Consider the following 14,488-nt stretch of genomic DNA (forward strand, 5'->3'; position numbering starts at 1 on the left):
TAAATATTTTTTGATAAATATTTTTTTTAGTGCCCCGTAAATGAAGTGTAATAATAATAATAATAATATTAATAATAATTATCAGTATTACCAGAGAAAAAAATGTTATTACAGTCATTGATGATCAAAACTATTAGCTGACCCGACTGTCCAAAAATTAATAATAACAACCGTTCCTCAACTCCAGCCTCAACTCCATCCTCAACACCATCACATCCAGTTCCTCATCCATACACATACATACACAGCAAACATCTATATATTTATCATTATACACACCATATAACAACACAACACAACATGCTATTCAACGATACACGCTATAATAATCATCATATAATAGCCAAAATCGGTTCAAAACAATGGTCAACCAATTGGCACCAGTTTTCGGGATTTCCGTTTGCCTTTAAATTTGAAGATAACTTTCGCCGTACACACGAATACAAACAGGAATGGCTCCGGGATCACTGGCACTATTCAATCTACATAAGCATAGTCTATGTAACCATTGTACATGTACTGCAAACATGGATGAACACCCGCGACAAGCCATTCAATTTACGGCTACCGCTGGCCCTATGGAGTACATGTTTGGCCTTATTTTCAATTTGCGGTACAATCAAGTGTTTACCGGAATTTATAGCCATTTTGCTAACTAAAGGCATTTATGCCTCGTTTTGCGAGTCGTGTTATTATGAAGTTTGTTATGATTTTATTTATTATTAATTAATTTATTTTTAATTAATTTATTTTTAATTAATTTATTTTTAAAAATTATTTTATAATGTATTTTTTCATAAAAAAAGTGTGTAATTATACAGTATATACAGTACAAATTTTTTTTGATTTTAAAAAAAAGTTTACTGTATATTATATAATCATATACAGTATTATGATATCATACGGTTTTTTTTTAAAAATTAATTTAATTTATTTTTAATATGTTTTTTTTGGTAGATAATATACTAGTGGTTACTATGTTTTTTTAATCTGCATATAGTGTGTGTGTTATAACTTATAGTAAACTTTTAGTATTTAAAAAAAAATTAATTTAATTTTAATTTTACATTACATTGCTTTTTATTTATTACCCAACAAAAAACACAAATGCAATAAATTATACAATTAGCTTAATTTAATTTTAAATTTAGTTTTTTTGTTTTGTTTTTTATTTGCTAACTATATAGCTAGAGATATAGTAAATTATTTATATATATATATATATGTTATATAATGTATATACTGTATATGCATATAATAATTGTGCCAAATAATATCTATAAGTTTATTATTATTATTATATTTAAAATTTTTTGAGTATTTATATTCATAATAATAATAATAATACAAGTATGCTAGTAGTTGTTAATCCTAGTCATATAATTTTTTATTTTGCAATAATATAATATTTATAACATTAATATATAATATATATATAAAAATTATGTGTTTTCACTGAAGAAAATAAAAAAATAAAAACTTAACCGCATTTTTTAAAAATAAATTTAATTAAGATTTCACATACAATAATAAATATATTTTAATGTTTTTCATTTATATAAATATATAAGTATATATATACTATATATTATAAAATATAATTTATATAAAATGGCACACATGTTATGAATCGTTTTAGTTATAGTTAAATTGATGGCAAAAAAATCTTGTTTTTTCAAACTTATATACACAGTATATTGAATGACTTTATTTATTATTATTTTTTTTTGTATATAATTTATAATATATATATATACAAAATATTTTTAAATTAGTTAAAGTTGTTTTTTAATGTTTTTTATTTTATTTATTTTTTTTACTATTTTACTTATCATAACTTATGATACGATTTATTTATTTATTTTTTATAGTGTAGTGTGTATTGCCTTCCGGTAATTAAGATATTTAAGTTATATGTAATACTGTTTTATAGACAAAAAAAATAATGATTATTTTTATCATAATAAAAAATTTGTTATATTTTATAATTATAATAATAAATAAATATTATATAACAATATATTGATATATAAGTAATAATGTAATAATAACTTTGCTGTAACTAAATATTTTAATTACTGAATGAATAGTTTAAATGTAAATATTACTAATATTTTTCAAATTATAAATCAAATTACAAGTGCTATTAGTTTTAGTTGTAATAATTAAATTTAAAACCTCCACCAAAAAAAATAAATAAATAAACAAATTATATTTATTAACTCATAAATTATTAAATTATATATTAAATTACTGTAATACAATATATAGAGTATAAAAAAGTCAATTATATATATATATATATATATATATATTGAAATTTATAAAAATTAAATTAACTAATACTGTATATATATATATATACACTCAAATACAGTAATAATAATATAAATTAAATTATTTAAAAAAATACGAAATTAAAATTAATATATTAGGTTAAAAAAAATAAATGATTATTTAGTAAAATAAATTAAATACACACACATCTAATATACAGTAATAATATTGATATTAGATAGCAAACAAACAAACAAATAAAACTAAACTAAATATCTTTAATTGATTTTTTATGTTTGTTTGTTTGTTTATTGATTAACTAACCTATTTAATTTAATTATTTTTTATCATACATATTTTAATTTAATATATTTATTGGGTAAACCATTATTATCAAAATTTAACACAAAAAAACTAAAATATTTTTATTTTTTTTTATAAATATTAAATAATAAGGACATCCGTCTAGTATTCTGGTACTGGCTGTTTGTCATATCGAAAGTGGTCGAACTGGGCGACACCCTATTCATCATATTGCGCCGGCAGCGCCTAATCAAACTTCACTGGATACACCACTGTCTAACACTGTGCTACTCGTGGTATGTCTACGCCGACATACCGGCCACTGCCCGCTGGATGGTCAACATGAACTTCCTGGTCCATTCGCTCATGTATACCTACTACGCCATGAAAGCCGTACGGCTGGCCGTACCGCCACTGGTGGCCAAATTTATTACATCACTACAGATACTGCAAATGATGTTCGGCTTATACATCAATTTGCGTGCCTTTCAGTTCAAACTAAACGGTCTGCCGTGCGATCTGTCCGTATCGGTAGTTACCACTGGTCTAGTACTATACTATGTGTTTTTCCTATTGTTTGTCAACTTTTTCATCCGTACCTATCTATTGGTTAAGAAACAACAAAAACAAAAACAATTGTCGTACAAATGCGGGTCATCGGTAACATCGGCTGAGACCAGTGGCCACAATCATCCTAATCATAAGCGCCGATCTGTTGTGGTCCCGACGGCACCAATCAATTGTTGCTATAGTAGTAGTAGTAGTAGTAATGGTAAACTATTATCATCAACATTATCACCATCATCAGCGCCATCATCAGCATCGACATCATTATTATCGTCATCATCATCACCATCATTGTCACCATCAAGTCATAATTATCAACAACAACAAATTAATAATAATAAATGCATCAAGGTTAATTAATAATCATAAACATTTCAACAGTTTTTTTTTGTTTTAATTAATTTTTATTTTATAATTGTTATAATATTTCTACTAATTATTATATAATACAGTATTTTAATAATAATAATAAAAATTATTTTGTTATTTTTAAAAATAATATTTAATATACATTATACTATACCATATTCAATCATTAATTTTTATGTTATTTTTTCTATTAATTGATTGATTGACTAATTAATTAATTAATTAAAAATAATTATAATTTATTGAAACTTTAATTTTTTGAAATTTAAATCTCAATGATTGACTTAATGATTGTTTTTTTATTATCAAGATTTTTTTTGAATAAAATAATTATTTTTTGTTGTCGTTGTTATTATTATTATTATTATTTGAATAGAAATGTTTAAACTAAATTTATTTAATAGTTTTTTTTAAAATAGTTAAATTAAAATAAATACATTAAAAAATTATGTATTTTTTAAATGTTTAATATACTGTACTATATGTTAAGTATAATTAATAGAATTTATTTTTAATTATTTATTAAGATAATTTTTTTAAATATCTACATAAAAATTAAAAAAAAATATATTTGAGATTAAACATATAAAGTATTTTTTTTAAATAAAAATTATTACTAGTATTATATTTTTTATTGTCATATTATTATTATTTTTATTAAATTATTTAAAAAATCCATTTTTAGTGCAGATTAACTATAGTTTTTTAAAAAATAAATTATATAATAGTGTATGAGTATATAAATTACCTAATTTTATCTAATTTTCAATTTTCAGTAACAAAAATAATTATGTTAAATATCGACTTTAGATAATTGCTATTATTTTATCTTAATTTCAACTATCGTTGTCTATAATGTCATTCAATTAATTATTGTATGCAACTATTGATAAATATTGATAAATTGTAATTAAAATAAAATAAATTAAATGAATATATATGATATATACCGGTATATAAAAAATAAAAACATTGAATTTAAAACAAAAATTACACTGAATAATTTTGTTTGTCATCAATTAATTTTTTTATATTAGTATTAATTTTATGATTATATAAAATATTTTTTTTTGAATCGTCTAAATAAATAATATTTATTATTAATAAATAAAAACAAATTGCTTAAAAAAATCCAATAATTTATTATTATTACTATTTTTGTCATAATTATTATTTAGAAACTAAAAATATTGATTTTAGATAAAAATGTCATCAATTTGTTGATCACATTATTAGTATTATTAAATACATTAGCAAAATACAGACTAATATAATCAATGGTAATATTATTATAATTATCGGCAAAATCGGTGACTGACTGGAAAAAATTGCCGAAAACTTTCGGTAAACTATCGACAATCGGACCAATGTTTTTGGTGTAGTAGTAGTAGTAATAGTCATCAGTCGTTGTCAAACATAGCCAGAGACTGCCGATCATAGCCGGCACGACTATGACCACCAATGCCAACCACAACATGCGACCAACCGATACGGACCGGCCGCCTGTGGTGGTCTGGGGTTGTCCTACGCTACCACCACCACCCGTATGACTGCCAGACGTATTATTATTATCATCAGACGGATCACCATTTAGTAGTAGTAATAGCTCTTTATCTGACTCTTGAGTTTCGCCGTCGTTGTCGTCGTCACCGAACAACAACTTGATGGCCACTTTCGACGATAATGTCTTTACATCAGTCCATTCATCTGTGTCTTCCAGGTTTTCGTCGCTAAGTTTCAGTTTTTTTCTGGTCGTCGTCGACGACGACATTGTCTTCAGCATACGCTTCTGAGCTGTCCAGCGACTGTCGACGGCTACCGACGACTGCCGCTGCTGCTGTTTGTGGTCAGTCTGCGAACGTTTGATGGTATCGTCATCGCCGTCGCGCAACAGTAGTTTGCGGCCAACTGCCGACGGTGTTGTCTTTGCCGACCGGCTACCGGTAGTGATAGCCGTGGACATGGATGCAGTACACAGACCACTCCTAGTCTTAGTCATTGCTGATGGGATGGGATGGGATGGGATGGGATGGTGTGTGTGTGTATGATAATTGATGGCACAAATAGTGTGTAACAAATAAATGTGATATTTTTTTGTTGGTTGGTTAGTTAGTCTGCAAAAGTGTGTGTGTGTTAAGTGTTAAGCACACCATATATAATGGGTGGTTGGTTGTACTGCACCGGTATATACCTGTATAGATTGTGGTACAACCTGTAGTATACCTGTATATATATATATAACTAACCAGTGGCTATCAACTGTACTGACCCACTGTACTGGACCTATACAGGCCTGGATAGGGTAGGTTTGAATGTTTGTTTGTTTGTTTTAAAAACTACCTGTACACTAAATTATAAATAATTTTTCGATGATTTATCATGTTTTGTATGGATTATCAATTATTATTAATCTAATAATATATTCAATACTATTAATAATTTTAAAATTAAGTTTTAAGTTTTATAAGTAAAATTGTTTACTAATCTATTTTTTTTATATATCATATAATAATTTTGTTGTTGATAAACAATTGCAAAATTTTATTTTTTTGAAAAAAATTTCCTATTTTTTTAGTTTTATTTCATTATCAAAAAAAAATATATTTGCACAAAAAAAGTCATACATTATTACCGAAAATATATGTATAAAAAATGTTTTATCACAAAAAAACAAAACAAATGAAATTTGTGAAACTTGATTATGAATCATAATATATATATATATATATATATAAATAATTATATGTATAATTTACTACAATAACAAAAATAATCTAGTACATTTTATGTATGTGTGTGTGTCTTGTTTATATTACATATATACTGTATATATTAATACTATAATATACAAAAAAAAAATAAAGTGACCCTCGTCAACTCAATTCAATCAATTGAGATCAATCAATATATATATATATATATATATATATATAATTATTGGAGGTGGGTCACTTAGTTAATAATTTATAAATCTAAAAAAAATTAAATCATAACTATTGATTAAACTACTAATTACTACTAAAATTTTTTTTAAATGATAAAATATCACTCCTATATATATATATATATACCTGTAAATCAATTAATTACTAGTAATTAATTAATTAATAATAATTATTATTATCATAAATATTTATATATATATATAAATACGATAATTAATTAATTTAATTAAAATATAAATTATATACACATATTAATCAAATGTTATATATATATATTGTAGTTAAATATTATACATATAAATATCAAAACAAATAAAACAAAAAAAAAAATTTTTTTTGGGCTAAATTTAATCGCCGTTTTTTAGTCGACTTTCTGGGCCATAGTTTTGGACACTTTAACCGTCGGCTGCATACTGCTAGTAGTGGTGGCCAACTTTTTGTCCTCGTTGTAGGCAATATAGACAAACATAAACAATATAATGTGGACTATGATTACGGCCGTAATGGCCGAATAAATGTTAACCGATTGACCGCTGGTGACCAACTCGAACAGTGGCCGCGACAGGAAATAGCCGCCGATAGGACAGGTGACCATTGCTATCGAATAGTAGACCAGAGTTATCAATGGATTACGATCGCCGATTTGGTCGGCCATTGTGTCGGGAAATCGGGTTATTATTATTATTATTAGTTAATAATTATTATTATTATTAACAATATTTTAGTTAATAATTAGTTAATAATCACTAAATAGTTATAGTTTTTCAGTCAATCAATCAGTTATACAATGTGTGTGTGTTTTGTGTGTTGAGAGGGCGTCTCATATCTATTGAACTGATGCACTAAAAACAATCATTAATACTGTTTAGCCTAACATTAGTATACAATATACTGTACGTTATAGTTATAAATAGTACCAAATTATCTTGGTATTATCAACATAAACATTTTGGGTCTATTTTGGACTATACAATGTGTGTGTGTGTGTGTGTGTGTTTAATTATAACTTTTAAAATAACAATTTTTGTTAAAAATAATAATTACAATTTAATCTAGATTAAATTTCTAATATTGTTTTTATTAATAATAATTAATTTAATCATTTAATAATTATTGTTTAATTGTATATTAATTTTATAATAATTTGTATGCACGCACTTATCACGTGCATGCATGTGTGTGTTATAATAATAATAAGTTGATGCACGTGCAGCGCAACAATATCGTCTCTCACTATATTTTTTTTGTTGATTTGATTTAAATGTTTTGACTGCGTGTGCGCACAAAATACGTTATGTTATACACACATACATACATACAGTACATACACACTGTGTGTGTGTGTAATACAGGGTTTCAAAAAACACTTAACACATAAACACTTATACTGTATATAAAAACACATTATTATTATTATTATTATTATATTAACCGATGTTTTTTTTTTGGTGAAGACATTCACCAGATTTCAAGATAACCACAACAACAGCACATCCGATAGACTACGGACTACGACAATATTTCTTCATTCATTCAGTCATTCACAGCAACAACTTCTTCTTCATCAGTCAGTCAGTCATCTGATCCACAGAGAAAACAAAAGTCTGTCCGCGCGCGCGACATCTCTCTCTCTCTCTCTCTCCCGAAAACAACAGTTCCCGAAGAAGTCATGGACGACGAAAGTCTTCGACACAATGTTGTAATGCTTTTGCTGGACATACTGACCGCCAGCGGCGAACAGCCGGTAACACTGAAAGAGTTGGTCAGCAAATTGGGTCTCTATAGCGAATATAGTACTGTCAGCCGTGGCCTCAGACGTATTACTGGACGCGGCGTCGACGGTCTTCCCGTATGTTTTGTGTGCACACAATTACCACAACCTCTGCCGATCACTAACCTCTCTCTCTCTCTCTCTCTCTCTCTCTGTCTCTCTCTTTCTTTTATTAAACAATAGGGTATTTTAGTCTTCTTATGGCAATATCCATCCATTTTTACGGTCGCATCGGGTATGGTATCGATGACGGCTGCCAGCGATCTGTACGCCGACAGCGACGCTGATGATGACCGCCGATCACATCAGCGCATAGCTGTGGCCATTGATTTCTATGAGTTTCAATTGCGTCGATTGGGCGCCTATTTGGTACCATTGCAACGTCTCTACGATATGCGCTCGCAGGCGGCCAACGCTGTCCGCTCCGTTTGTGCCCAATCACTGGATCAGTTGACCGAATTTCTGAGGTCACATTCGGATCGATTTTCCATTACCGAAGACGGTTGTGTAGCACTCAGCGAACATCTGAAACGTGCGGCCATTAATGGTCATACTATCACACGTATTGATGCACCCATTGAACTGGACACCGAAGTCTACCGAAACACTCGTATTATTGTCAACACATATCACGGCAAACAGATTGTCGACCAGATATTTTCAATGGCCGATGTAGTTACCGTTGACTTAGAGGGTGTTAACTTGGGCTCTGTTCGCGGAACTGTTACACTAATTCAATTGGCTTATCTGCCCAAACATCTGATGACTGCCGCAACCGCTGTCGACCTGAACAATGGTGGCGACAGTAGTGGTATCGGTGGTAAAGTTTATCCGCAAATCTTCATATTCGATGTCTGGTCTAATCCTAATTTAGTCGACTATTGTCTAAAACGATTGCTAGAGTCCAACAGTATTAAGAAAGTGTTTCACGGCTGCGAAGACGATAGCTATGCACTGCACCGGGATTTTGGTGTCGTTTTGAATAACTTTATCGATACTCAAGCTGTTCACACTGTCATCAGCAGCAGCACTGAGATTAGCAAAGATATGGTAGTCAGTGGTGGTGGCGGCGGTAGTTGTGGCCAACAATCGTCATCGGAGGCAATCGGTCTGAACGGACTGTTCGAACTGTACGGCGGCTACGGTTGCAATCCGTTGAAAGCGGTGGTCAAAAAACGTTACGTCGGTAACAGTAACTACTGGTGTTCGCGTCCGCTAACCGAAGAGATGATCTATTACGCCGCCTACGATGTCTACGTATTGTTAGGTATTTATCTGAAAATGTTGTCATATATGGCACAGATTTCCGGACCGAACGAAAAATATTTAGAAGAACTGAACAGAAAGGCTGCGTTCAATAGGATTTGGTCGGAACAGCACCACAACCATCAACAGCAACATAATCACCATCAACGACGACAACAACAAGAACAACAACAAGATAGCCATTATTATAGCAAACCTACTACTGGTAGTCATCATCAGAATAATCATTACAATCAATACCGATCGCCGCCACAGCAACAGCAGCGAAGACAACCGTTTCAGCCGAGAAAACAATACAACAATAATTATAACTATAACAACACTAGTAGTAGTAATAGTAATAGTAGTAATCATTACAATAGTAGTAGTAATTATAATAATAAGTTTAATAACAAGAGTACCGGTAGTTATCATCATTACCAACATAACGGAAGAGGAGGTTATAATAATAATAATAATAGTTATGATAATAACTATTATAGTAATAATTATAATAACAACAAAAATGATGGCAAGTATTATCGTAGTAAAGAGGTCGACGACACCGCTGCCGGTCAAGTAGTGTCCACTGCGACGGCGGCCGATAGCCGTTTGCCCAGAGGAGGTGCCAACACCACCACGACTACCGATATGTCGTCGTCTTCGTCATCATCATCGCCTAGAAATAACTACATGTCCTCCACAACTACAAGCACTTCCTCGTCCACCGCCGTCGCTGGCGCCGCCATCACACGCGGCGATGATAGTCGCAAATCGTGGACACCGCGATCTGAGTCCAACAACACTAGTCGTCGATCGTATGATGATAGCCAACAGCAACACAACAATAGCCACCGGTCGGACACCAATTGGCGATCACTGCCTAAACAACAACATCATAAACAACATTATTAAACAATACATATATATATACTTATATATATATACATATATACTGTATATATACATATATACTGTATATATACATATATACTGTATATATACATATATACTGTATATATACATATATACTGTATATATACATATATACTGTATATATACATATATACTGTATATATACATATATATATATATATTGTATATCTGATATTTAAATATCTATATTATTTACATAATTATATATTTATAGTTTCTATATATATATATATATATATATTTTTTTTAATGTTTAATTTTTATTTAAAAATTTACGGTAAAACAACCCTTTTAGCAATTTAATGTTATAATCATATATATTATAATTATATTATTATTATTATTATTACATTATAACTATTTAAACTTAACAAAACAAAAAAATATATTACAAATTTAAATTTATAAGAAAAGTGTATATTTATTAAAAATTATAAAATTTATATTTATATGATTTTTTTTTTAAAAAAGTGATAAAATATTTATATATATAAATATATTTATACAATACTTAAACATTATATATGCTATGAAATTATAAAACTATTATAATTAATACTAATTATAATGAATGAATTTTATTGTTATTTTATTTTGTTTAAAAATATAGAAAAATAATTATATGTAAATTGGAAAAATTGAATTGAATTAACATTAGAAAGAGAGACCCAAAAAAAAAATCAATACTAAAATTACTTAAAAACAATAAATTATTGAAATATTTGATAAATTTATTATATTATTATAATTAATTTTTTCAGTCTAAAAGATATTATGTGATTTAATAATCATTTTTTATTATTTTTAAAATATATATATTTAATTTTTTTTTTGATCATCTATTGTATGCCAAACCACATACACACACAAAACACATAGACATCTATATCTATAGACACACATACAAAAAAACATCAATAATTATAAATAATAAATGAGATGATAGTAATAATAATAATAATAATAAAAACAGTGATAATAAGCTTATGTATTGTCAAAAACAAAATTATGTAAAAACAAAACCAAAAAAATTAATTAATTAATCAGTTTTAACATTGAAATTAAAAAATTAATTTATTATAAAAAAATTATTTATTCAAATATAATTATCATCAATGAAAAACATAATCATAAAACTCATCAATTTTTTAGCAAATACTATACTATTGCTAATCATAGCACTGGTAGCTGAACTGTTGGCCATCAATAATCTAATCCAAGCTCAGAGAGGCTACTATGATGACTGGTCTCAATTGAAAGGCATGTAATTATTTAAATAATTTTTGTTGTTGTTGAAAAATCAAAGTTAAATGATTGGTCCCGAAAATTACGGGAAACAATTCCCGACTATATATCTCTAAATAGACTGCAATCGACCACTGGGTCTAATCGATGGCCGCATTCACGACTGGCAACTGAGCGACAGCTCCAGCAATAATCACCATCAAAAAGATCCCAACTGTAATACCCGTTACGCCCGCATTCATCAGTGGCCCGGCCGTGGCTGGTGTCCGAATCCGAACAGTACATACAACTATTTGCAAATCGATTTGGGCTACGAAACGGCCATCAACGGTCTGGTCACTCAGGGCCGGGCCGACGGTAAATCGTGGATCCGGTCCTATAGGCTGATGTTCAGTACCGATGCCAACCAATGGCATTACTATAACCAGAAGCAGACAGTGTTGGCCAACAGGGACTCGCATTCGCTACAGTATTACTTGTTGGCCGATCTACAGGTTACCCGATTTGTCCGCCTGGAAGTCCTTACGTGGCACAGTAACTACCCGGGCCTGCGAGTGGAACTACTCGGTTGCCGTCGATGTGATACTGTCATCAACTATCCGCCCCGTACTGTCTATAAGGCTTCGAGTTCCCGAACCTGGCCTCAGGATGCCTACTGTGCGCCAGAAAATGCCTACATCGACGGATCGGTCGGCTGGTGCGCCAAATGGAACAATCAGAACCAGTGGCTGGCCGTCGATTTGGGACCGCCGACCAAAATCGTAGGCGTTGTCACCCGCGGTACTGGTGCACCGTTTCGCCGACATTGGGTTACCTCCTATTCTATCTCCTATTCCAATGACTCGTTACGCTGGACGTACTATAAGGATGATACCGATACCATCAATTTGACGACCACTACAACCAGCAACGCCAAGAAATTTGACGCCAATATGGATAAGGAAACCAAACGGTGGCACTATTTTGGTCAGCCGTTTGTTGCCCGCTATGTTCGCTTCAATGTACTGACATGGAGGACGCGTATAGCAATGCGTGTCGGTGTGATTGGCTGTCTGTTTGACGGCCAGTGTCCCGACGGGTTTTTCCGTGTTAACAACTATAGCGAATGCGGTATACTATCAATCAATCAATCAATGAAACAAATAGTTTTATTGATCAGTAATATCTATCCTATATATTTATCTGCTCCTAACTACCAGTGCCCAACTTGGCCTATCATCGTAGCACTTGGATCAATGATAAACGTCACTCGTGGACGCACTGGGAGTTCGGTAACTCTAACTATGCAGTGGATGGTATCAGCGGCAACAGTGGAGGCGCCGACACCTCCGCCGATGACTACGATCAACAACACCAACAACAGTCAACAACTATGCAAAAGTGTGCCCTTTTGGACAACTATTTTGTTGAGACACCCGTCTGGATGGTCGACTTGGCCGAAACGGTTCCGATTCACGGTGTAGTCATAGTTTCGTGGCCACACCACTACATTGATAACAATATCGAACGGTTGACCATTGCCTACGATAAGAGCGCCAAATTTATAACCACCACCACTACTACTGCCGGCGGCGGCGGCGGCGGTGCCGTCAATCAGACTCTATCGGCGACAGGTATTGGTGGTGGTGGTGGCGGTGGTGGCCATCATTCGCTAAAGACATGCGCCCGTATCGGTGCCGACCAATTGCGCCGATCGTCTCGTATTCACGTGACCTGCGATACACACGCTGTCGCCCGATATGTCTATATCATTGGCTTCGGTGTCGACAAACATTCGCGACATTTGTTTAGCGCTATTCTGTGCGAAGTCTATGTCTATTAAAAATTAATTTTTTTTAATTTTTAAATTATTATTTTTTCTAGTATTGTAAGCAATTTTTGATTGTTTGTGTGTCATATAGTATTTAAAATACAATAGTTGTGTAAACTATATTATTATTATAATTATTATACTGTATTATTAGATTTATAAATAAATAAATTATAATTGAATTTTTTTTAATTTTACTTTATCAATATAATCATATTGAATTTAATTAAAAATTAAAAAAATATGCATTGAAATTATATTAATAAATTTTGTTATAAAAAAAGTTATTATATTTTAACTAAAAAATAATTTATTAGATATTAATAGAATAATTATTTAATTGTTGTGATAATTATTAATTAATAAGTTCAAGGTACATTATAATTTATAACATAAGAATTTATTTATTATAATAACAAATTGATTATAAAATTGATTATTTTTTTATTTAATAATTTAACTATTTACACAGTACTTTTATATTTTAAACTAAAAATATATTTTTAATTAATCTAATTAATTGAGAAAACTTTTAAATATTTATTTAATATTGATTTTTTTTTAAATAAATACAATAATTTTTATTTAGGGTATCAATATATAGCTAGCATTTTGTATAATAGATTTATCATATTTCGGATTTTATTTTAAAAATTTAATTACAAAATTACAAATATATATTAATATATAAAAGCCAATAATAAGTTATAATTTATTTTCAATAATATTTCTTAAATAATAATTAATAATTCCTAAATATATTTGATAAAAATCATTAAATAGTTTTATAAACTTAGAACTGTATTAATATTGATTATATATCAATAAATAATAATTAAATAATTTTGTTGTTTTTTGTTGTTGATTATCGATTTAATAACTGCATTGAATTTATATCAATATATATTTAGTTATCAATTAATTAATTAATTTTTTTTATCAATATATTATTATTAAATTAAGTACTAAATAACTTATTCAGATTATAATAGAATAATTAGATTAATGTTGTTTAACATT

General features: G+C 29.6%; 5 protein-coding genes across 6 annotated transcripts; 4 read left to right on the plus strand and 1 right to left on the minus strand.

Annotated features, from left to right (window-relative positions):
* The first annotated feature begins 300 nt into the window (after window positions 1–300).
* LOC128957366 (elongation of very long chain fatty acids protein 6-like) lies at window positions 301–4,330 on the plus strand. The gene is made up of 3 exons (XM_054303112.1): window positions 301–699; window positions 2,734–3,440; window positions 4,327–4,330. The coding sequence occupies exons 1-3, from the start codon at window positions 301–303 to the stop codon at window positions 4,328–4,330; spliced, it is 1,110 nt and encodes a 369-aa protein (XP_054159087.1).
* A 2,407-nt stretch (window positions 4,331–6,737) lies between these two features.
* LOC128958017 (vacuolar ATPase assembly integral membrane protein vma21-like) lies at window positions 6,738–7,272 on the minus strand. The gene has a single exon (XM_054303831.1). The coding sequence runs from the start codon at window positions 7,114–7,116 to the stop codon at window positions 6,823–6,825; it is 294 nt and encodes a 97-aa protein (XP_054159806.1). The 5' UTR covers window positions 7,117–7,272; the 3' UTR covers window positions 6,738–6,822.
* A 479-nt stretch (window positions 7,273–7,751) lies between these two features.
* On the plus strand, window positions 7,752–10,412 carry LOC128957995 (uncharacterized). 2 transcript variants are annotated; one of them, XM_054303807.1, is made up of 3 exons: window positions 7,752–7,850; window positions 7,916–8,310; window positions 8,416–10,412. In XM_054303807.1, exons 2-3 carry the CDS (start codon window positions 8,131–8,133, stop codon window positions 10,390–10,392), a joined length of 2,157 nt encoding a protein of 718 aa, XP_054159782.1. In that variant the 5' UTR covers window positions 7,752–7,850; window positions 7,916–8,130; the 3' UTR covers window positions 10,393–10,412. The 2 variants fall into 2 exon arrangements, with proteins under 2 accessions (XP_054159782.1, XP_054159783.1); XM_054303808.1 differs by lacking the exon at window positions 7,752–7,850 and having other exon boundaries at window positions 7,892–8,310.
* Window positions 10,413–11,528: 1,116 nt separating this feature from the next.
* On the plus strand, window positions 11,529–12,583 carry LOC128957367 (neuropilin-2-like). The gene is made up of 3 exons (XM_054303113.1): window positions 11,529–11,673; window positions 11,779–12,467; window positions 12,566–12,583. Exons 1-3 carry the CDS (start codon window positions 11,529–11,531, stop codon window positions 12,581–12,583), a joined length of 852 nt encoding a protein of 283 aa, XP_054159088.1.
* Window positions 12,584–12,590: 7 nt separating this feature from the next.
* On the plus strand, window positions 12,591–13,480 carry LOC128957369 (uncharacterized). The gene is made up of 2 exons (XM_054303115.1): window positions 12,591–12,768; window positions 12,858–13,480. Exons 1-2 carry the CDS (start codon window positions 12,591–12,593, stop codon window positions 13,478–13,480), a joined length of 801 nt encoding a protein of 266 aa, XP_054159090.1.
* The last annotated feature ends 1,008 nt before the right edge of the window (window positions 13,481–14,488 follow it).

This window comes from Oppia nitens, unplaced genomic scaffold (genome assembly GCF_028296485.1).
Source record: "Oppia nitens isolate AA-2021 unplaced genomic scaffold, nextdenovo-longstitch-racon4-pilon3 scaffold3_pilon_pilon_pilon, whole genome shotgun sequence".
NCBI lineage: Eukaryota > Metazoa > Arthropoda > Arachnida > Sarcoptiformes > Oppiidae > Oppia > Oppia nitens.